General features: G+C 37.0%; 2 protein-coding genes and 1 pseudogene across 2 annotated transcripts; 1 reads left to right on the top strand and 2 right to left on the bottom strand.

Moving 5' to 3' along the window:
• The first annotated feature begins 307 nt into the window (after positions 1 to 307).
• On the top strand, positions 308 to 4,314 carry LOC114824905 (ethylene-responsive transcription factor ERF098-like). The gene is made up of 3 exons (XM_070821877.1): positions 308 to 398; positions 451 to 572; positions 3,538 to 4,314. The coding sequence occupies exons 1-3, from the start codon at positions 308 to 310 to the stop codon at positions 4,132 to 4,134; spliced, it is 810 nt and encodes a 269-aa protein (XP_070677978.1). The 3' UTR covers positions 4,135 to 4,314.
• A 6,828-nt stretch (positions 4,315 to 11,142) lies between these two features.
• Positions 11,143 to 11,862, bottom strand: LOC114825238 (ethylene-responsive transcription factor ERF096-like). The gene has a single exon (XM_029103658.2). The coding sequence runs from the start codon at positions 11,835 to 11,837 to the stop codon at positions 11,403 to 11,405; it is 435 nt and encodes a 144-aa protein (XP_028959491.1). The 5' UTR covers positions 11,838 to 11,862; the 3' UTR covers positions 11,143 to 11,402.
• An 8,263-nt stretch (positions 11,863 to 20,125) lies between these two features.
• Positions 20,126 to 20,772, bottom strand: LOC114825239 (large ribosomal subunit protein uL1-like; annotated as a pseudogene).
• Between the last annotated feature and the right edge of the window lie 3,555 nt (positions 20,773 to 24,327).

The following is a 24,327-nucleotide window of genomic DNA, read 5'->3' on the forward strand; positions in this document are numbered from 1 at the left end:
TTCGTATATCTATCTCCTGCTCCTCCTGCAGCTACCCCAAAACCAAGTCTCAAATCCGCCCTCAAACGGCCGAAGCCCACTGAATCGACCCCAGAAGAAACTCTGCCGGAAAAGAAAAGGTTGATATTTAAGACCACGATGGATGCCTCAGAGCAAACGGGTGAAAGAGGCTGCAAAAGATAGCATCACATATAAAGACTCTTGCGAAATTCAGTAAGGCATCAAAGCTTGCCATCCAGCTGATTCAGGAGGGAAGCGTCAAGGCTGAAACCAATGATCTATTTATTTATTTTTTTCAAAAGCCACAATGGCATCTCTCACTGCTTGTACTGATCCTTCCATGCGAGCTGACTTCCATGCACTGTTTTCAGCAGCACAAGATACCTCTGAGTGTCTCAGTAAAAAGCAGAAAAATTAATTAACTACGGTCTCCATCTTCCACTGCGTCAGCGCCGGCTTTGCTACTTTCCAACTCGTCGTCTCTATCTTCCACGGTGTCGGCGCGGGCTTTAGTGTTTTCTAACTCAGGAAAACGAATTGACCAGGCGGAGAAGAAGAAGTACCTGAAGCAGGTGACGGGGCGGCACAACAACACAGAGCTTCAGGGGAGAGATTCTATTTAGGGCCTCGTATTTAGACCTCGTATAAATACTCGAGGGATTTAAATGTAATTATGTAATAAAGGAATGGGCAAATATGTAATTAGGGGAGGAGCCCTTATTCTATAAAAGGGCCTCCTTACCCTCACAAACCCTAAGCCTCTCCTATCTAGGGCAAAGCTCTCACATTCTCTCCCTCACTTCTTAGAGAAATACAATACAATCAGTGTGGACGTAGCCCAAACACGATAACTCTTGTGTTATTTACATTTCATGCAGATTCACTGTCGGATTTACGTTGTACCAAGACCTCCGGTTTTGTGCATCAACAAGCTTCAACACCCTATGCTCTTCATAAGCCACTCGAAGACAACCGATAAGGGCATCTAGGCGTGTGCCGGAGTGGGCATAGACAAGGGTTTGCTGTGTTAGGGAGTCCAAAGAAAGGGCAAATATGATTTTGAAAGGATAATATTACAGTCACCTACGCCAAGAATAAATCTCGTTGTGGTTGGAGGATGAGGAGGATGGAAGAAGTTTGAACAATTAGGGTTCTTCATGATTAAATGTGCAATTATAATTACAATAATAATTTATAGTAAAACAAGGAGAACTAGTGCCATATTGGAAATCAAGCACCTTTGTGGCTCTCCTCACCTGAATTCGAGGCTCTTGCATCTCTTTTTCCCCTTTCCTCTTAGAACCCCATCAGTTGTACCATCTCTCTAATAGAAGTATGATCTACCAATGCATATGAGTCTCATCTACATTAGAGAGATAGTACAAATAGATGGTAAGAATAACACCTTTGATTTTAAATTGTGTTTCTCATATAGATATACAAATAGATAAAAATTTAGGAGCCCTCTTTGAGATATGGTGTTAGGTTAGATAATAACTTATATGGAGCGAGTTCACAGCTACGTGACATCTTGACCCAATCATACATTGTCATGTGAAGAGAAACTTGCACATGATAATGCATTATTGGACAAAGGATTTGATGTAGCAGCGAACCCTATCCATATAAGTCCTTCTCCTTGGGCCATTGCACTTGTCGCCCTTGCTCAGGGACAACCTTAATAGGACCATTTATTTATACCAATGAGACATTTAGGCAGCCACTTGGAAAGCTCATAAGAAGTAAAAGTCTGTTTACTTATCATGTATGGAAATGTGAATGAATGGGTATTAATTCTCAATCCTTCTTTTATTAACACCTAGAGACCAATTAATTTTGGGTATGAAATACCTAAAAAATGAAGGAATCCTAAACATAGGAGAGATTGTTATTTGTTCATCCAATATCTAATCATTCACATCTCCATTCCTAATCCCTCTTTTATTATTATTATTATTTTTTTATTTTATAAACCCCGCCCCACCCCCACTAGGCCTCGAACCTGGGACCTAATCTACCCCAACTCCTAATCCCTCGTTCCTTCATGTCCTCATATCATGTAACAATGCTCTGAAACTCTTCAGACACTTGAGTGTTGCTAAAGAAAGTTGATATTTACCCTAAAACTAGTTGGTTATAGAGAAAGCCGTAACCCAACTCCTTATTTGCAAGATTTTTTTTTTTTTTTTCAATGACATTTACACTCTCAATAGTGACTACAAGGTAGAATGGGTAGGACCACTTACGTATGGTTTCTCAGATATTTTCCTACGCTTTTGGGGTGGGCTGCAACTTAATTAACAATTAACTTCTTTATCAAAAACCAATCACAATTAAGTGTTTAAACATATTAAGTTGGGCTAATCTCAACTTCCAATTGTGGGTTTGGGCTTCTGTCTTCTGAGTGCATGTGAAAGGATTGCAATTGCTTCTTAAACATTGGTCCTGATATGTATGCAATTCGATTTGTCAATATAATCTGGATATGGATAATTTTAGAAAGAAAAAAAACGACAGTTTGTTTGACCAAACTGCCAGAAAAAGGCCAACAAGGGGGGCATACGGCCGCCAATGTCTTAAAAAGAAATGCCAAAGATGGCTTGGCACCCACCACTAGGACAATAAAGTAGTATGACCTCACTCTGCAGCTGGCTGGCTGGCTGGCCAGCCATCAAAACCCTCACCACCTCACACATTACATCATAATAATTCCCATAAATGCGTGCACCTCCATAATTTTGCTTTGCCAATCCAGTCGCCACCTTATCAATTAAACAAACGTAGTCAAAGACCTGTAGCTCACCTGAATAAGAACGTATTTTTATCTTTGTATCTCAAATTGTATTTGATTTTCAATACATTTGTATATCACTTTCATCAAAATATATATTATTGAGAATATGAATCTCACATCAGATAAGAAAAGACTTTGTATGTGCTTATAGGAAATTAGACTATTCTATATATTGTCAATAGTTTTATAGTGAAACCTCAATTTTCTTCACCGTATCAGAATAGGTTGACCCACATGTGAGGCTCTCAGCGACCACACATGCTCCATATCATCCAATTATGTTGTCTACATGTTTGGCTTGAAAATTCGCCACATGTAAGGGTTTGTGAGGATGTGAAGGTAAACGAGTCCCACATTGGTGAAAAGGGAAAGTTTACAAGAGTTTATAAGAGGTTGGAAACCTCTACATTGCCAATTGGTTTCTCAATAGAACCTTAATTTTGTTCATGATCTCAGAGGATGTTGTCCCATTTGTGAAGGGCGCGTATTGAGAGTTTAAAAATTCCCCACACGTGAAAGGCGTATTGAGAGTTTGAATTCTACATCAAAAAAGAAGAGACATTTCATGTTCTTATAAATAATGGAAAAAATCTAACCTTTCTTTATATATAAATACAAATAAATGAAAATACGTCAATGTATCGTCACAAAATGCTCAAAGCGCTTTTCATGGCGAAATGGAGATTTGCTTTTTCTTCCTAATCAAAGAAAACATTCCAACACATATTCACCTATCAGATTAGACCAAACTAATTTATTATAGCACACCACCATGCACTATATATCCTGCATGCCACAACCCATATTTTACCATCAAATTTGACATCAAAGTATTTTTTTCCATCGGAAAAAGAAACATTAGTATGGAGGGGAAGAGAGGACCAGAGAATAATAACCAGCAGAGGGAGCCGAAGGTACGAGGTCAAAACCCGTATAGAGGGATTCGGAGGCGGCCGTGGGGTAAGTTTGCAGCTGAAATTCGTGACCCTACGAGAAATGGAGCACGGCTATGGTTAGGCACATTTGAGACAGCTGAGGAGGCAGCAAGGGCTTATGATCGAGCTGCTTTCGGCTTTCGAGGCCATTTAGCCATACTCAATTTTCCAAATGACTACCAATATCACAACCCTTCAAGCTCTATGAGCACTTTATCTTCGTCTTCATCTTCTGCTTCTTCCTCATCTTTATTTCCGGGCGTGGATCCTGGAAGGAGTATTAATTTTGGAAGAGGCCAGGAAGAAGACGAAGTTATTGAGTTTGAGTATTTGGACAACAATCTCTTGGAGGACCTTCTTGATACAAAAGAAGATCATCATAGGCAGGGGCAACCAACACAGTAAGCAAAGAAGTTCACGGATATTTAGCATTCTTTGTTTGGGTTTTTCCTATTTAACTCTTTACCTCCAAAAAATTGAAAATAAGAGGTACTTTTAATTTGCATCATCTGAATTTGTTCCATAGTCTCCAACTGTTACTGTTGATTTTTTTTTTTCATAGAAATTATCATTTGGTTGATTTAATTCGGAGTACAATCATAATCTTGAAAGATGAGATATTGAATAGTTTTAAGAAGATTGTAGTGCCAAACTAATGCGCTGCCCAATTGATAAAGCGGGGATATTGCTAACCGATGAACAGAAAATTTTCATCTTAGACAAAGGACTGAGAACCCCTTGTTTCTATGATCCATTATCCCAACCAATTTTCATCTTAGACAACATACAAATGGTAGTTTTATTAAGTTATTAACACACCACAATTTGTTGAACACATTTCATTTAAAAATTTAGAAAAATGTTAGAGATATCATATTTTGTACTACATTAGTGTACAATCTAATGTGACAAGTGGTGTGTGCTACGTCAATTAATTATTTCATTGGATGTTAATCGTATGCATTACTTGCCATGGAGGATGTAGAGCGACGACATAAATTTATCATTTTATATTGTTTTTGTTTGACAATTTCCAAGAATTATCTTGAAGTTTGGTTTTGATTTCTCTTTAGGGGGAGTTTGCTAGTTTGATTTCTCTTTATAGGAGAGTTGCTTCATTTTAATTTTTTTTGTTTTGGTGTACATCTCTTTTGGATCTATGTGTGAAGGGTGGAGTTGTTTGATTTGTTAGATCTACTTCACTTGGTGCTCTGAGATCGTGGTGGCTCATGGGCATCTTTCTCCCTGTCCCAATATGATTTGAGATTTTTGTTCTCACATGATCGCTGTGTAACACGAGATTTAATGATTTTATTGATCTGTGCAATCTTGCGGTTCCTAACACACCCCGATCTAAATCAGGGCATGCTGGCCGTCACGTGAGAGTGACGTAACCATGTGCACAATGCGGAAGCAAAAGAGATATAAGGAATTTCAAATGAATAAAAACCAAACTACTAGCAGTACTAGCTAAGATAAAGTGCTAGTACGAGATTAAGTGTGAAATACACAACTAGAGCATAAATAGCCTAAGTGCAATCAAGCATAACAAGTACTAATTATACAACACCCAAGGGTGATCCTACATTTATGATGTTCTGTCAGAACCACCGTTGAAATCCCCGTGAGCCACCAAAGCACTTCTACCTAAATACTTGGAGGGGCGCAAAACAGAAAGTGTGAGTGGGCAAAAACAAAGTTTTTCAAAATCATTTCATTTCTCAAAAGTTCTAACCCCTCGCGGTAAAACCTGTATAATTTCCCAGAAAAATATATATACTAGAACAGAAAATCATGCTCAAGATGAAAATCCATAGAAGTATACCATGTCAAAGTATCTCAATGCAATGCCATAAGTAGTCCAGAGAAAATATATCAATGTCAAATGTCGCATCAGTCGAATCCTTCTAACTCAAACTGTATGGCTAAGTCTATAGCTCATAACCAATCTCAATCATATCATATCAAATCCTGCACATGAGTCAGAACCACCTAAAGTGGTCTGTACGACAAGACTAGGTGTAAAATAAATATGCTTTAGAGTTACGATCACGTGAAGACTGTGCGAATGAACACGAGTCACCTATGAGTTAGAACCACCTAAAATGGTATGTACGACAAGCATGTGCACCTAACTTGGATTTAAGGTAAGCATATGGTGCGGGAGGTGAACATCATGTGAAGGACTGTGCCCTAACTCTGGGCGGGAGCACTAACACCAGGGTGCAGGTTTATGAGCTCTCAATGCATCACATCATATCTCACATAATTAAAGCAATCCCATATCTTTAATTTATGAACTTACCTGGCACTTACATGTGCGTCCGCAGCACCAATCATAAATATATGCAACTGCTAATGCATAAATAAAATAGGCAGATACTTTGCATGGTATTTCAAAACGTATACTCATTCAAATTCATTTTCTGAGCAAAATCTCAAGTATATAGGTATATACGGAAAACCAAAAGCCCACTCACTGATATGTCGAAGGGTCGTAGCCCCCTAGCCTCGATTGATGATGCTCGTCCTCAGAATAGGTCTCACATATATGCAAAATAATTGAATAAACGTTATTTAAAGCACATACACAAAACTAGGAAATAACTTCTCATACAATGCTCAAATGGGGTATTTGAATATACCACCATGACCTACTCAACCTCAGAAACATTCCCATATTTTTAGAAAAAATTTCCGATCACCCACGCGCCCTCACTCGCCGGCCAAGGCACCGCCAGACGTGCGGCTCACGTGCAGGCACGTGCCTGGCACACCAAACGGATTCCCTAACAGCGTCAAGGAATATTCCATTAAATATAAGCATATACCGTTAAATATACATGAAGCCGTTAATTGCCGTTAGGAATATTCCGTCAAAGTTGACAGAATATTCGTCTTCTTCTCCGGTAAGTCATCAAATTCCGTCGCCGTCGCCGGAAACTGGGAAAAATTTCTAAACTTCATATCTTCTTCATTTCTCAACCAAAATTCATGAAACTTAAACCAAAATGAAGCTTACAACGAGAAGAACAAAACCTTACCAAATTTAAGCCCTAAAATTCACGGGATCGTGCCTGAAAAAGGCACGATAGTCTGACCAACTCTACAACTCGTCGAACATGAGCCTCCCGACATCCAAATCGCTCCAAAGTTATTCCCCGAGCTTTGTGAAGGTGTTTTAAGGCTCCCTATAACCTTAAAATTCCTAGAAAAGTTCACAATCATGAATGCATGAACAGTACTCCAAATCAGGGTTCTTGGGTTTTCGAGGGTTTCACGTACCAAAAATGGTATAGAACAACTCCTGAACTTACTAGGAGTTCAAAGATGCCAACTACACCTTTGGCTTGGAAGTTGTCGGTACGTTGTACGGAAAATGGATAAAATCTGAGATAAGGGTCAACGGGTTGCTTGGGTGTATGTGAGTGGTCCTAGTTTGGGTTACCAACCAAAACAAACAAAAGCTTAAGTTCTAGTTAGGTCCAAATTTTTTAGAAACTTAACATATTGGACCATCTCTAAAAGCAGGTCACACACAGCACACCTCAACGTCCAAGGGAAAAATAGACATTTCACACTGACGATAAAATAATTCGGGACGGGCTGTCATAGTTCCTGATGAGCTCGACTTTCTACAAGCACTTGAAGTTTACTCATTGTTTTGCGATTGGTGGTGCTTTATTGTAATATGTTTAGATCTAGTTTGTAGGAACTATTGTGGAATTGAATTCTTCATAATATATATTTATAATGCCCTTTTTTTTCAAGAATAATGCTTGGTTACTAAAAAATGACTAAGAACTCCTACTCAAAATTTTGTGTTCGAATCATACAGCTTTGTACTTATGATCAGAAACTGTTCATATTATGAATTACTTTGTAAAGATTATCTTTACAAAAAAAAAAAATTAAAAACTAAGGTCGTATTGTCAATCTATTATAGTAAATAAATAGATGGTTCGTAAAGTTTTTACCAATTTCGTTCATCTGTTTTATACTATTCGATGACTAAACGATCTTAGTTTCAATTGATTTTTTGCAGAGGCGACCTTTATAGAGTGATTTACAATATGAACGATTCCGATCATAAATACAAAGTTTTATAAATGGACATAAACGATTTTGTGTGGAGCTCATACTCATCTCTTTTGAGTAGCCAAGTATTGTTTTTTGAATAAATAAAATATTTATTTTCAAAACAAACAACAAACACTTTATTGTTATTGCTTATAATAATTATGACTTTGAAAACCAGGAGCATGATTTGAGTAAAAAAAAAATATATAGAAAGTCTAAAATAATTTTTTTTTGTTTTTGTTTTAGCTAAAATTTAAGGGGTGTATTCAATTGGGATTTTGAGGGATTTTAATTCTTTTAATGAATCTATGGGTATTCTTTTAAGTGATTCTCTAAAATTCAAGGTGTATTCAATTAGAATTTTAAAATATATTTTTTTTAAAATCTTTAGAATTCCGGATGTATTCAATTAGGATTTTAAAGAAGTTTATAACATTCCAAGTGTATTCAATTAGAAGTTGATTTTTTTTCAAGAATTTGAGAAAGTTGAGAAATTAGAGGGAATTTGAGAGATTTAGTAGTGTATTTTAAGCATCCACAAATCTCACATTTCCCCATGAGATTTCGAGGGAATATTTGAAATCAAAATTTTATATGGAATCTCTACAAATCAATTAAACTCCATAAAAATTCAAGGATTTATAAATCGATTAGAGTCTCTCAAATTCTCAATTGAATACACCTCAATATAAAAATAGTTAGTATGATCTAAGATGCTCTAAGTCCTGACACAAAAACCTTTGTATTTAATTTTATTAAAGTAATGCTAGAGAGACTACATATATTATATTGGTGTACGGTCACATGTGACAAGTGATGCATACCATCAAATATTCAATGAAATAAATTTATTAATTAACATGACATATACACACCACTTACCACATCATATGGTCAAGAAATATGATATAAAAAAGTGGTCTCCCTAGCATTTCTATTTTGTTATGTATCTTTTATACATCACTTGCCACATCATATGGTCCAGAAATATGATATAAAAATGTGGTCTCCCTAGCATTTCTATTTACATTAATTGGTGGGAATAAATTGATATCAAACTTGCCATCTACGAAATTTGAACTTTAGACCTTTAACTTATAAGTGAAGGAATATCACTAGACATTCTTAGTAAGTGACTCTACTATTCTAATTTCTATAGCAATTTATACATCACAGGCTGAAACGGGTGAAATCAAATGGCTTTACTTAAACGCTACTGCAATTACATGCGGAGAGATGATCAAAAGAGTCCCGACTTTTGATTTTAATTATAGACTTATTTTTAGCTATGTCCCTTGAAATTCGATTTTGATTTCACTTTGTCACCTGTAACTCAACAGTCACAACTTTACTTTCTCAAACTCAAAATTCATTCCACTTTGACTTGTGAAATCCCTTTTCTCTCGGAAACTCAAAAGTCGGCCTCTGAAACGTACGGGGGACCCACCACCCAATGCACATGCACCAATGAATTTGATTATAAATTTTCACTATGCGTTAACATTCAACAATAAATAAGAAATATTAAGTTTAAAAGAAGAAATTAAGAATTGAAAATTTTTGGGTTGCTGTGCTTGAGTTGCAGAGATGAAAAATATAAAATAAAAAAGAAATTGATTAGCCTTGTGCACCCAAACCAAACCACACATAACGGAATTAACATAATTAAGGCAATGTGAGCAATTTTGAGTTTTATAGAGTAAAATGACAGCTGTAATACCCTGAAAATTTAAATATATGAAATAGAATATTCATATTTATGAATATGTGGAGAAAATCGAAAATAAATCGATTTATGGTTATGAGAATTTAATTGAGGAATTTTAAAATTTTGTTACCGGAAATTATCATAATTTACGTATTTGTATTATTGAGATTTTATATTATTTTTCGAGAATTTATATTAATTCATTTGAATTTAGATTTTAATTAAACTAATTACGAAGAGTGAAGTTTGAAAATTAATTATTTAAAATCCGTACACCAGAGGTCACAATTTATGTTTTTAAATAGAACTTGATCTCACGAACACGTAGAAGCAAACCGTTCGTGAAACAGAATTATAACGAAAGAGTTATTAACGTTTAAGGTTAGGGACATTTTTGTAATTTTGGCTTGATCTAGAAGGCTTGAGATATCCGACGGGTTTTTTGCCCATTTTTCCTGCGATTCATGGTCAACCACTTCTACCAAACACCTACCCAACCTCCCCTCTACCATTTCCATCCCAAATTTGATGAAAATTGGCTTGGTATTTGTGAAAACCGCACCGATGGGTCTACGAGGTGGACAACGGCAATTCCGCCATTTGGGAAAGTAACACGGTCGACTACCACTATAGTTTGACTCCTAGTGAGGGAGGGAACAAAGCCCAACCAACCTTGGGGGCGGTGGAGCACCGGAGGTGACAGATCGAAACCACCTATTTCAAGGGTTTTCGGCGGTTCGTGGGAAATTTGAGGTGTTTCCTGGCCAAATTGGACTTGGCCACACGTATGAAAATTGCTCCCTTCACTAAGATCTACTTTCCTGTAAAATTTGGTTATTTTTGGAAATAGTTAAATTTTCCGGCTAGTTGGGGCAGCCGACCGCCACCAGTGATGGCGCGTGGCCAATGGGTCGATGTTGTTGTATCATGCAGATTTTGATATTTTAAAACCCATTTTTGGTAACCATTTGGTGTGATTCGATTGTGAAAACTAATGTTGAATATTTTCGTTATTAGAGTATTTTCGGAAATGGACAAAATGATGAATGGTGAACTACAAAAGGCTTGATCCCGCTTAAGGGTATATAGGCAGCCTAACAGAGTTAGATGCAGCCTTAGATAATCGAGTTTTGACCTCTTGTTGGGAATTAGAATGAAGAGAAAAAATTGGTGTTAAATTAAAAATATAAACAACAATATTGACCTTTTGTGAGTAATTAAGGAACTTTAATTAAAGAATAATGTGTAATGGTAGTAAATTAAACAAGAGTATTGAATTGGGCCTATCATTGGAATAATTTCCCGAAAATAAATATTTCGGGGGTGGGGCATTACGATAGCTTTTGTGTTTCACGAGGCAAAATGATATCAAAATCGAGTTCCAATGGGTAAAATGGAGCGAATTTTAAGTTTCACGGAATAAAGTGGAAACTTTCGAGTTATATGGGACGTAGCTACAAATAGGTCTTAATTATATTTATGACTTTAAGTCTTCAAATATAGTGTAGTCACCGGTAGGTTTTAGGTTTGACTTGTACATGCGAGAGGCAAATTTAATATCAAATTATGTTTGATTTACTGTGTGACTATAGCAACAAAAGTAATTGTTGGATTTAAGACAAAAAAAAAAAAGCCACTATAATAGTTGATCAATAGATTGATAACACATGTCATCTTCTGTACTCACACGGAAGCAGTCGCATCAGTGTTTTATTACATCATTCATCTAAACGACTCAAAACCCACACCGCCGCCGGAACAAAGAAACTCGGGTTACATTTGCATTGTTTATGGAACAACTGAGAAAATCTGAAGGCACATTGTAATAATAGAGTGCGGAACAATTTGGGTGCTTAAATTTACAGAGCCAGAATACTAAAGAATGCTACTTAATTTGTTTTTCTTCGTTAGTTTTGGTATGATTGTCAAAATCAAGAAGGTCCTCTAAAACACTATCATCTAAACACTCAAACTCGAAGATTTCTCTTCCGGATTCCGTCCTGGTCACATTATGGGGTCTCGAAGACGACGACAAAGAAGATGAAGACGAAGAAACAGCAGCAGCAGACTGATCAGCATCTTTCAAATCATATTCAATTGGAAAATTGAGGATTGCAAGAGGACCCCTCATGGAAAAAGCAGCTCTATCATAAGCCCTTGCAGCTTCTTCAGCAGTGTTGAAGGTGCCAAGCCACAACCGAGCTCCCTGCCTCGTCGAATCGCGTATTTCGGCTGCGAATTTCCCCCACGGCCTTGTTCTCACACCTCTATACTTCACATCTTTCTGTCCCTCTTCTTTATCTTTGCCGCCTCTTTCCATGGCCTAGTAAAGTGAAACTAGTGAATCCTCACTCTTGAATTTATATTGGGTTTTGGACACGTGCCTAATTGGGTATAAGTAGAAGTTGACAAATCTCACCAAGATGGCCATTTGATAAAGATTGTTTGCTAGGTGCAAAGTATTATGACAAATGAATACAAGGTGCATGATGGCTTTCAAGAAGCGGTCAATTCCGAGGGTATCTGACAGGACTTTTTTTATTATTTTTTTGTAGTTTCATTCTCACTTTCAAATAGGGCAGTGTCATAATTTTTTAGATTACGTAATTCCTTCAAAATGGTAGTTATATAAACATTTGGGTTTTGGTTAATTAAACTGAAGGGGTCTTAACTCGAGGTCGGCGACGGCAACACAAACGGAAGGGATCTTAAATCGGAAGTCGGTGATGACAAGTCTTAAGGTATATCCAGTATTCCACCTGGTTCCAAGTCGAATAAGAGTGGGAAAGAACGAGAGATAACATGAGAAAGAAAAAGAGGACAGGAGAGAAAAGATGGAGTGCGTCGGTGAAATCACATTGTGGTGATAGAGGTGGGTGGTTTTTGGGTGGTTGGAGTGAAGTTGGCGGTCAAATGCTACACTTACCATTTATTTGTACTATCATTTGTATCATTTCTTGAACAGAGGTAGGGTCTACCAATACATGTTGATCTCATCTCTATTATAAAGATAGTACGAATGATTGTATAAACATGTAGTAAGTAACATTTTTGTTTCTTTAAACTATTACATTAGGAATATGTTAGAAAAAATTGTTGACCAATTCATTTATGCCTATCATAAAATACGAAACGAGGCAAATTTTTTTAATTTTAACAAGAAAATAGGCACGTATTAGATTTTTATTGGTTGGGAACTTGAGATCAGCTAATTGTTTCAGTCACATAGAAGTTTTTTTCCAGAAGATGATGGTTTTTGTGTATATTTTAGTGCCAATGATTCCTATGTGTTGGGGACAATAAATGAGAGAGGGTTGGTATCGTCGTGCAATTACATTTTCATAATTCGTCATTAATTTTGCTTAGGTCATGTTCAACCGAAAGAGGTCCAGAGGGCTCCCATTAGCCTTATAGCCCTTCCAGAAATTAATATTTTAATGAATAGTGTCAGACCATATTTCTTATCATCTCCAACTTAGGGAGCCAAAGAGTCATAGGCCAAACATAGCCTTGTTGGACTATCTCAATACTTTTTTGAGATGTAATCTCAATAATTTTTCGGATATGATTTCGAGTGACATGTGTCGCTAAAGTGAGTAACTCTCCAGATTTCTTGTTGATATGTATTCTCAATAATTTTTCGGATTGGATTTCGAGTGCCACATGTTGATATGTGAGTAACTCTCCAAATTTCTTGTCAATATGTAATCTCAATAATTTTTCGGATAGGATTTCGAGTGCCATGTGTCGATATGTGAGTAACTCTCCAGATTTCTTGTAGATATGTAATCTCAATAATTTTTCGAATACAATTTCGAGTGCCACATTTCGATATGTAATTGGTTGTGCGAATTTTAGATAGGATTTTTATCTGGGTGACACTTCTTATCTTCAGCTTCCAATGTTCATAAATAGGGTGGATATTTGGCTATAATTCACACACCTTCATCTTTGCCATCTCCAATATCTCTTTCAATTCAAGTTTTCAATGAATTCCAACTTTGGATCCTCTTTGCATTCCAACTGGGAGTCTTTATCCAATTCCCAATTGGAAGATAAATGGACGCATATGAGACGAGAAGATGAGGAGTCCGATGAAGAAGATAAAGCATGGCGAAACACAACATATATGGCAGCAATGGCTGGGATCATGGCGTGTGAGGCAACTGAAGAACAACCTCAATAGGGTGGATCTCTTGTTGGTCGTTCTTACAAACCACGAAATAGAAAGATGGTGCATGAGACTCTAATGAACAACTACTTCAACCCCAACTCGTTGTACACCGAAGAGGATTTCAGACATCATTTCCAGATGAGGCGTCATGTCTTCGAGCGTTTATTTCATGATGTCCAACATGTCAATCCATACTTTTGATAGATGATGGATAAAGCAGGCCGTCCTGGTTTCTCATCTCATCAAAAGGTTTATATTGCACTCCGAATACTGGCCTATGCCTCCCCAGCTGATGTGATGAATGATACATATGGTATGTCTAAGTCTATATGCCTTGATAATCTTGCTGAATTCTGTCACACAGTTGTTCAAATTTACAAAGATGAGTACCTCCGTAAACCAAATTAAGCAGATCTGGATCGGCTCATTCGCAAAGCTAAAGATCATGGCTTTCCAAGCATGATAGGGTCATTAGATTGCATGCATTGGCAGTGGAAGAACTGTCCCTCCAGATGGTAATGAGGCTTTAGCGGAAGATCGAGAAAGCTAATGATTGTGTTAGAGGTGGTTGCCTCGTTTGACACATGAACCTGGCATGCTTTCTTTGAAGTCCCAGGATCCCAAAGTGACATTACAGTACTTGGGCGTTCACGCCTCTTCAATAACCTGACAAAAGGTAAATCACCTCAACTTGATTACTACATCAACAGACGTCAGTACAATATGGGGTATTACTTGGCAAATGACAGCTACCCGAAGTGCGCGACACTTGTCCAAGTAATTGGAAACCCTATGGATGATGCCCAAAGGTGGTCTACCTTACACCAAGAGGCATACTAGAAAGATGTTGAGAAAGCTTTCAATATTCTACTAGCACGGTGGAAGATCATTAAGGAACCTGCAAGAGGGTGGAGTCGAAAAAAATTGAACTCCATCATGATGTCGTGCATCATATTACACAACATGATTGTGGAGGATGAATGAGATGGCTATATTGATGGAGAGTCTGATGACGACCAAGATGATCCAAATAGGTCAATGAGGGCTCGTCCAAAAATATATGATGGGCCTAATTTACCTTTGGATACAAGAACTGGTAATATCTCTTTAAATGAGTACATGAGGCACCATAGGATGATACATTTGCATGCCACAAACAAGTACCTACAACAGGATCTTGTAGCACATCTTAAGGCCAAAAGAAGCATGGAGTAAGCGTTTAAGTTTTATGTTGTTAAATAATTTTTTTTAATGTTGTTTAAGTTTGAATAACTCCCCCAAGTAGTACTAGGGTGGAGATTGTGCTGTTTAATATTGTTTAAGTTTAATGTTACTTAATATTGTTTAATGTTGTTTAAGTTTAATGTTATTTAATATTGTTTAATATTGTTTAATGTTGTTTAATGTTGTGTAGTGTTGTTTAATGTTGTGTAGTGTTGTTTAATGTTGTTTAATTGCTTAGGTAGTTATAGGAAAAAAATTAGATTTTTTTTTTAAATTTTGTCCCAAAAAAAAAAAAATCCAAATCTAGCGATCATTTAACGTCAGTTAGCCGTTGCTGGCTGGCGTCATGCTGACGCCAGGTAGTTGCTAGGGTTTGAATGTTGGGCCGGTTCAGGGCTGGCTGGCTCGTTTAGGCCAGCCGATTGGCCTGATTGTACAATTTTGGCTTGGTGGGGCCCACATGTCCTTTGGCCTAGCCTTTGGTTAGAGACAATTTTTGTATCATTTCAGGCTATTTTTAGCCATATGGCCCTCTGGCCTGATCGGTTGAAGATGGCCTTATAGATCAAGACAAGTCCAAAATTTAGGAGAAAAATTATGTGTTAAATTTGTTCAAAAGTGAGATCATTTGGCTTGCAGACGATAAGGATGATAATCTTGCATACGTTTAAGTTGTTAATCAACAAGATTATATGCTGATGTTAATCAGTGAGTGGAAGTCCTCATGGCATGTTTACAAAACAGGAATTGAGGTAGAAGAAAGGAAATCGAATTCTTCAGGTGATTTTCGCGTTTACTAAATCTGGAAATGAAAAAAGTAGTAGGCTCCATCCAACACCTGTAAAAAAACCCTTGATATTCCCGGAATACTGACTTGGATGAGGTATTTGAATTTTGGAAGAAATTACCTTTCAAATGTAGCCCCTTCCATCTGCCTCCCACGATTAGAACACAAACCACTGCACCACCTTCCAGACTGCCAAGACCCACCACCAACCCACCCCAACAGATCCCTTACAGCTCCACCGCACCACCTTCTCCTTATTCCCATTTCTCCTTAATTCAATTCCTCCTTAATTTAATTCCTCTCTCATAATTACGAATTAGTATACAAACAATAAAAGAGCAGACATCCTAAGCATAATATGTAGTGCCATGTTTTATGTTTGTTTTTGTTCGCTCCTTTCTTGGTGAACCAGGAGCCTGGGAGCAAGATACCAAAATACGGAAATGGATCATCTCGGGATCACTTTCACCTAATCCTCCTCGTCAAACAATCTGAACCCTTGAAATTTGATCAAATGGCTAAAGTTATAATAACTTTAGCCATTTGATCAAATTTCAAGGGCTCAGATTGTTTGATGATGAGAATTAGGTGGAAAGGATCCGGAGAGAATACATTTCCCCAAAATACAATTAACTAGCCAGCCACAAGGACAGACCATACAAGGCTTACTGAGATTATTCACATTATATTATATAAAAAGTTGAAAGGTAATGCTAGGGCGATTAAATTTGTATGTTAAATTTTGTAAACTAAATTACATGGAAGTTGATGATTAATTTATTACTTAAACATTGATAAAAGTTCTTATTTTTACTGGTGACACATTATTTAGTGTGCAAATTTTGTTTTAGTTTACATAGCAATATTAATTATATAATACAGAAAACATTGAATAATGTAAAAAATTAAATAGACTCAATAGGCCTCGTATGGTTAAACCACCTTGAGCCTACCCCATTCTTAAACACAAATATATAGGTGAATAGAAAGAAGAAAAAGAAAAATTGTTTGACGAAGGGGGGTAGTGGAAGAACCAAGCTAGGGATGAGCGCGCTAGCTAATCGTAGACCATCGTTGTTTTCTTCCTTCATTTCATAGCTTTAGGAAGGAAGGTTTACTTTTTGGTCGTTTACTGGTATTAAAATGATTGTGTTGAATTTTTTGTGGATATTTGAACAAATACATAGGTATTTATAGAATTTTTTTGGTGAATTTTGATGTATACAATTTTTTTAATTGTTTTAACCGCTGGATTTAAATTTGGTAGGTTTGTTTATATTCAATCTCAATCATTAAATTTAATGTATTTATAATTTTGATTTAAAAAAAAAAAAAATTGAATCTGGAGTTGATTCCAACCACGTGGGTTGTCCTATCAAAAAAAATAGTTGTTGGTTGGTTCTTTTGCAAGTAGCTGACAACGTAAACAATTGGGTCTCACTGCTGTGTCCCAACCACTAACCTTGGCTAATTTTCTAAGTTAAATTTGGCAAAAAAATAACTTTCAACGTGAAACCTTTTTTGACCAGATGATTGTAGAATCTTTGGGTGAGTTTAAAATAATTTTAAGTTTTAACTTACTCATTGGAGTTGGTCTTAATAGTATACTTTTAGGGACATTTGATCAAGTGAACGAGGCAATGCAATGGTTTTGGCCTGTTTAGGTTATTTTTAATCTCCACACTGCTTCTTGGGCACGCTAGAATTAGATAATAGTGAATTTTTTTCAAACGGTCAGAAATTTTAATTCCCCAATCTCCATCTTTTTAAGGAAGTTTTAACAAAACACTTCCGGTACTGTTCACTTTTAACGAAAATCACTTTTTTACCTTTAACTGGCACTATTCACTATACATTTAAAAAAAACTTTTGGTTAAAAGATAAGTTTTTTTAAACTTGTCGTTAATTTTCCTTCTTTTTAATTGATTTGATTTCAGGAAAAAGGAGGGCGCCAATGGTGCAGCCTATAGAATGGCTAAGTAGGCCTTAGATTTTCCTTCTAATTTTCATTGGTTCGAGGACCCTCTGGATTTAATCCAGGTACCCTATTGGATGATTGTATGTCATCTTCTTAATTCTAATAAAGTTGCTATCGTTTCAACTCCCAAAAAAAAAAAAAGTATTATATTAACAAGTGGGTTTAGTTTAATCCAGACCATACAAACAATAAGTTTGGTTTATGACGTGGTCCTATAAAAGGGAAAAGGATTCTCGTCAGATTTTTTTTTTTAAGATTTAAGAGATTTTGTAATTGTATCCGTTTATCGTATATCGTGCAGTTAGAAGTTATTTTAAATAGTACCTAACGACAATCTACAACGAACGGCCACGATTATAAGACCGTCTAGATCTCCAGAAAAAGAATCCAACAAGAATCCTTTTCCCTATAAAATTACACTAATTACTTTCGTAATCAAGGACGTTGTTTCACATAAATTAAAAAACTACACTAATTATTGAAGGTGTGTGCAAAACAGTAGAGTGACTCAATCGATGAGATCACAGAATGAATAGGTTTTTAAATTAATTAACATATATAATGTCACATGTTTCATTTACACCGTATGAACCCAGTTGCAACATCGCACATAGCATCAGGTAAGTGCTTACGGCATCTCTTCATCTCTTGTTCAAGAGATGCTGTAAAACAACTAAAGTTGCATTTGTTTTTTTTAACAGAATTTTATTTTTTAACTGAAGTTGTATTTTAAAGAGCTAAATTAAAAAAATTCATCTACAAATGATACTGTGAAAGATATTATATTACCGTAAAATGAAAAATCACTATTTAAATTTAGAGCACAATCACTCTTTACATGGCATTTGAACTTGTTGTTGAGCACTGAGCATACTATTTTGTCCAACTGGCCTATCAACTTTGTAACCTTTTTACACTCGTCTTTTTACACACACATACACACATTTTGTAATGAAGAAAATGAACGAATATGATTGCAAAGAAACTCTAAAATGATTATTGTTTAATTCAATGGTCATATAGTTTCGAATTTAGGTATTTTTGGTATACATGATCTTTAAGACGTACAAAATAAACGATTGAATCGTTAAAATACACTACAAAATGTGTCCCCCGATTGTGACCCATGTATATAAGTGTGTGTGTTGGTAGTCTAACATTATATATGTGTACATATAAAATGCACAAATTAAACACCAAAATCTAGATTTTATTGTATGCTTTTCTTGGTAGCCTAACTTTCATTCTTAACCCAGTTTGCTGTCTCTCAACATGGTGTGGGGAAACTGCTTCCAAATCAAGTACGACTGGGATACAGAACACCCTAGAGCAAACTCCATTACCTAAGTTATTAGATGTTGAATTAGGAGGCGGGACTTTCTTGGAGCTGCCAGCGGGCATGGTATCTCATTCAATCCTTCTTCGCTTTGTTTAGCCGTCGGTTTGGTTTTGACCGGCTTCAACCAGCTGGTAGGTAAGTAGCAGCTTTCAGACCTCACAAACTTGTTCCCTTGTTCATATTCTAGGCTTCCATTCCATCCACTTGTGACTTGTTTGGAAATCCATCTTGATCATTAAAATCAGCGTAAATGTCACTTGAGAACAAACAATGATCACATGTTAACTCTAAAGTATTGATCAACCCTAAAAAAAAATTTAAAATTAAAAAAAAAAAATTAAAGATCATGAGTTTGTTGAGGATACTGAATAAAGTTAAGGTTTCATCATAAAACTAATTCGTAATATAAATAGTAGCCCAACTTACTTATAAGTCTATGCATGGTCCATTCTTCTATCAATGTGGCATTTATTCTTAACATGTCCCTCACGTGTGGTGAATTTTTAGGCCAAACATGTGGACAACATAACTTGGGTGGCGTGAAACACGTGACTATTGGGACTTCACACATGGGATAACCTAGCTCTGGTCATAAAGAAAGTTGATGTTTTCACCATAAAACCAATTGAAAATATGAACGGTACCCTAACTTACTTATTAGTCCATATAAGATCCGTCTTCCCATCTATATGGAATTCATTCTCAAATGATACTAAGTTAAGGTCTATATTTATGCTAGTCAATGCAGTTCTGGCTAGTTTCCTTTCTAATTAACAAACGGACTCATAAACAAGTCGAGAAAATCTAAAATTAAGGTTTCCAGAACATAATAGGAACATGACACGATTGAATCCTAGAGAGGAGTAGTAATGCATGCCTTATTCAACTTTCACATGCAAAACTCATCTCAACTCTACTTCGTGTATAGACAAATGAAACCATTACATCCTACAAGAAGTAAAACCTTTATTCGTAACAAGTAAAATCTTTAAATTCATAACAAAAACATTACATCATAAAAGTAACATTATAAAGGGATAATAATGCATTAGAGAAAACACAACAAATTAAACTCCCTAAAAAATTCCCAAAATAAGCGAAAGTACTTAATAGATGCGATATGGCTTGCCCATAGTAGTCTTCAGGTTCAAGCACCTTACATTTTGCCAGTTTTTCTTCAACAGAGAAACAAGAAAGTTAACGCTCAATTGCATGTTTTGGAAGATCTGCTTCTCTTCCTTGGATACATGCCCTACAGCAACTCCAATACAAAGGACCTTCTTCAGTTGGAACTTGATCGTTGCTTTTGTCTTGGAAACCTTAGACTCGAGGGATTCTTGGTGAGTAACAAGGGTTGGAAATTTTCCTGCCTTGTTGAGACCAGGACCCAAAAGACGGGGAATCTGCTTAATAACGGCTTCTGAAGCCAAAAAGGCATTCTTCGCCAACTTCTTAACCAACCCCTTGTTCTTGTTTAGCTTCTTCAGCCCTTCAATATCCATATATAGTCCAACCCAATCTTTTCGGCCTCCTAAGCATGCTGAGCATCTCCAAGCATGCAGACCTTCATCTTTGGACAAGGGATGTGTGGCAACCTAACAGAACAACTGAAACGTTTGTCTTTTTGGGGATCATAATTTTTCAGCCCAATCTGAAGTTCAATAGTCTCGCTGAAGTTACGTTCTTTTTCCTTGGACGCATTCATGATGATGGAAACACCCTCTCGGAGAGTATCACTCTGAAGTTTGCTCATGGCTGAAGCTTAAGTTGCCTGACCAACGAAGAATTCTGACCTGAAGATAAAAGAAGCGTACAACTACAAAAGAAACACGGGAAGACAATTGAAGTCGTCCAATGCAAAGTAAATGGAATTGAAGGTGCGTATGTGAGAATACTAAAGCCTATTTTTATACTGGTGAACCATCGGCTACCTTTTTCTTTCCCAAAAACAAACGGATCCTAACCAAGTTGGGGGAAAATTTAAAATTAAAGCCTTCGAAACCATAATAGGAATATAGCTGAATCCAAGAGAGGAAGGGAGAAAAGAATTGAGAATTGTTTGTAACCGAATTTATGCTATCTGGTCTAATTAATTTAGCGGTTAAATTGGCCAGATACAAGAATATAAATTAATTCTGGCCAGCATATGGTTTATACCAAGATTCAAGAATATAAATGAATTCTTACCAACATTAATTTAGGATGTGATTTTAGCTAAAATAAGATTAGGGGTTTGATATTCACACATTTCATTTTACTTTTCACACACGTTTCTAATTTTCGGCCATCGGATCGGATGAATTAAAGAAAATCAACGGATAGAAATTAACAAGGGGTGTGTAAGAAGTAAAATGAAATGTGTGGATAGCACACCCCTAAGATTAAAGCCGGAGTATTGATGTCATTGAGGCCTACGGCCGATATGTTTGTCTATAATGATATTATAGCCTATATATATATATATATTTTTTTTTTTTTTGAAAGTGGACGATCTTTATTGCGAAACAGAGATCACATACATACTAAGGATAGTGTGGATTAAAGGACCTCGATAAAAATCTTGTCAGGACTTTCAACCCGGTCTAAGGAAAAGAGCATCCCGCACGACAAGAAAGCTGTCCTCATATGCCAATACTGAAAAACCAATACAAATTACAAACTTTCATCAACCAAAACACCCATAATAAAATCAGGGGGATCTTCAAACCATAAGAATTGCTGAATACCTCCAATGCCAACCCGAGCCAACCTATGCACAGCCTCGTTACCACCTCGCTTCACATAATTCAAACACACCTGAGGGAAAAACTGTAATAAGAATCTCAGGTCATTAAGGATAGGCCCAAGAACTAAACAATCCTCCTCCCGCCTCTGCATGGCAGCCAAAACCATACTCGCGTCACCCTCAAACACCATCCTTGCACCCACAGAACAAAACGATTGAGCCAACAACATAGCTTGTCGAGCACCAAAGAGCTCCGCATGGAACGCAGAACCCGTCGGACCAATCAAACCCGCAGCTGCAGTGATAAATACTCCCTGATGGTCTCGAATTATGACACTGAATCCCCCCCCCCCCTGGAACCTTGCTGGATCCAAGCTCCGTCGAAGTTGCACTTCACCTAACCAACATCCGGTTTCTGCCATTGTTGCGGTGGAGTAGTGGACTTTGAGGAGCTTCTTTTATGCCACTCCTGATAATCACGCAACCAACCGTCAACTTCAAGCACCAGGTCCTCCGCCCTTACCTACTTACCATGCCAAATTACATCGTTTCGATTCTTCCATAACCGCCATAGAATCATCAAACAAAGGTCTAATACCATCGGGAGGATTACATTACAACAGAAGATAACCAAGAAATAAATTGAGTGTGGTTGCCATCGTCAACCCTAATTCCCAGGCCTCCAAACCAAACGGTCTTAGCCAAGCTACAGTCCCTTAATACATGCTCAGTTGACTCACCATAGCCTCCACAAATACTACACACATTCTCCACAGCCACCACTCGCCTAACAAGATTACCATGCGTGGGTAAAGCATTCATGTATGCTCTCCAGGCACAAATCCTAACTTTCCCGGGCACACAGGCATTCCAAATCTTTCTTAACACTTTACTACTTCCATCATCAGACATTGAATCAGACCCACTAGGCCCCGCTCCTGTGACAGACACCAGAGCCTTAGCTACATGATACGTACTTCGTAAAGTGAACTTCCCGTTCCTTTCAAAATGCCAGATTCTACGGTCCAGAGACGAACGGAAACTCAACGAAATACTCAAAATAAGATCCGCTTGCTCTTGAGAAAACAAAGCTCTTACCCGAGCCACATGTCATTGCGGCAAACCTGTAACAAACAGGCTATCCACTGTAGCCTCCACATTTCAGTCCGCCGGCGAAGGACTCAACACATGAAAAAAAGTATCCCTTGGAAGCCAGTTATCTCGCCAAATCTTTCAAGATTCTCCTTCCTTTTAGGAATTTTTTTTTTTTTAAACCTAGATGGTAGGAGAAATTTTTTATTAATAACGAAAAAAGATGTTACACTTAATAACAGGGAATTGATTTTGTGTTTATATTTTCTGATTTTGTATTTATAGTTCTTGTATAAAAAGGAATGTTACTTGTATTCCAAGTCAAAGACTTGTATATATTGTACTCTACACATATCAATAAAATCATCCAATTTAAACTTTTTACATCCTTCCCTTTATAATTGATTTTCGTGTTTATCTTTCTTGATTTTGTATTTATAATTCTTGTATAAAAAAGGAAAGTTACTTGTACTTCAAGTCAATGACTTGTGTTTATACCATATTTAGGGCCTCGTATTTAGACCTCGTATAAATACTCGATGGACTTAAATGTAATTATGTAATAAAGAAAGGGGCAAATATGTAATTAGGGGAGGAGCCCTTATTCTATAAAAGGGCCTCCTCACCCTCACAAACCCTAAGTCTCTCCTATCTAGAGCAAAACTCACACTTTCTCCCTCACAAATACTCTCAGAGAAATACAATCAGTGTAGACGTAGCCCAAACCTTGGGGTGAACCATGATACATCTTGTGTTATTTACATTTCATGCAGATTCACGGTCGGATTTACGTTGTACTAAGACCTCTGGTTTTGTGCATCAACATTTGGCGCCGTCTGTGGAAATCGATACGAAAAATCATGTCGGTTCTCTTTCATTTTTTTCATCTCACCACTGTGAATCTGCAAAAAAAAATAAATAAATAAATAAACCGTTCAAGAAAGCATGTGGAAGTTCTGAAAACATCACAAATTTCAACAACAAACTCATCAGACACATCAATAATTACCACCAAAATCAACACTCCTTATGATTCTCCAAGTCCTGCAGCTTTTCAATCCATTTTCATCATCACTCTCTTCTCTCTCCTTGACTCGACCCCCGACACCGAGTTGACACCGACGGCATCGCTGAAGGGTGTTTGTGACGTGACCCAGTACCCGAATTCGTGTTGCTAATCATTTCGATGATGATGGTCGGCCACTGTTGGTCTCCCTGTTCATCCTCCAAAAGATATTCTCAATATTCAATTGGGTTACAGAGCAATTCGAATCTTGAAACCCATATCTTGATTTTCCCCTAAAAACCTCAGATTTCGAGTAGTCAATTCGAATTCTGATACGATTGTAGCCCCCATTCTCATTTCCACAGTTCCCAAATTTCGCACCAAAAACCTACACGGTCCAGTCCAATCCATTCCAGATGGGCAATTCATGCTGCTGCTGCTGCTTCTGTACCTTCATAGACCAAGCGAGCATAGGCATCTTGGAG

The sequence above is a fragment of the Malus domestica genome, chromosome 05 (assembly GCF_042453785.1).
Source record: "Malus domestica chromosome 05, GDT2T_hap1".
Lineage (NCBI taxonomy): Eukaryota > Viridiplantae > Streptophyta > Magnoliopsida > Rosales > Rosaceae > Malus > Malus domestica.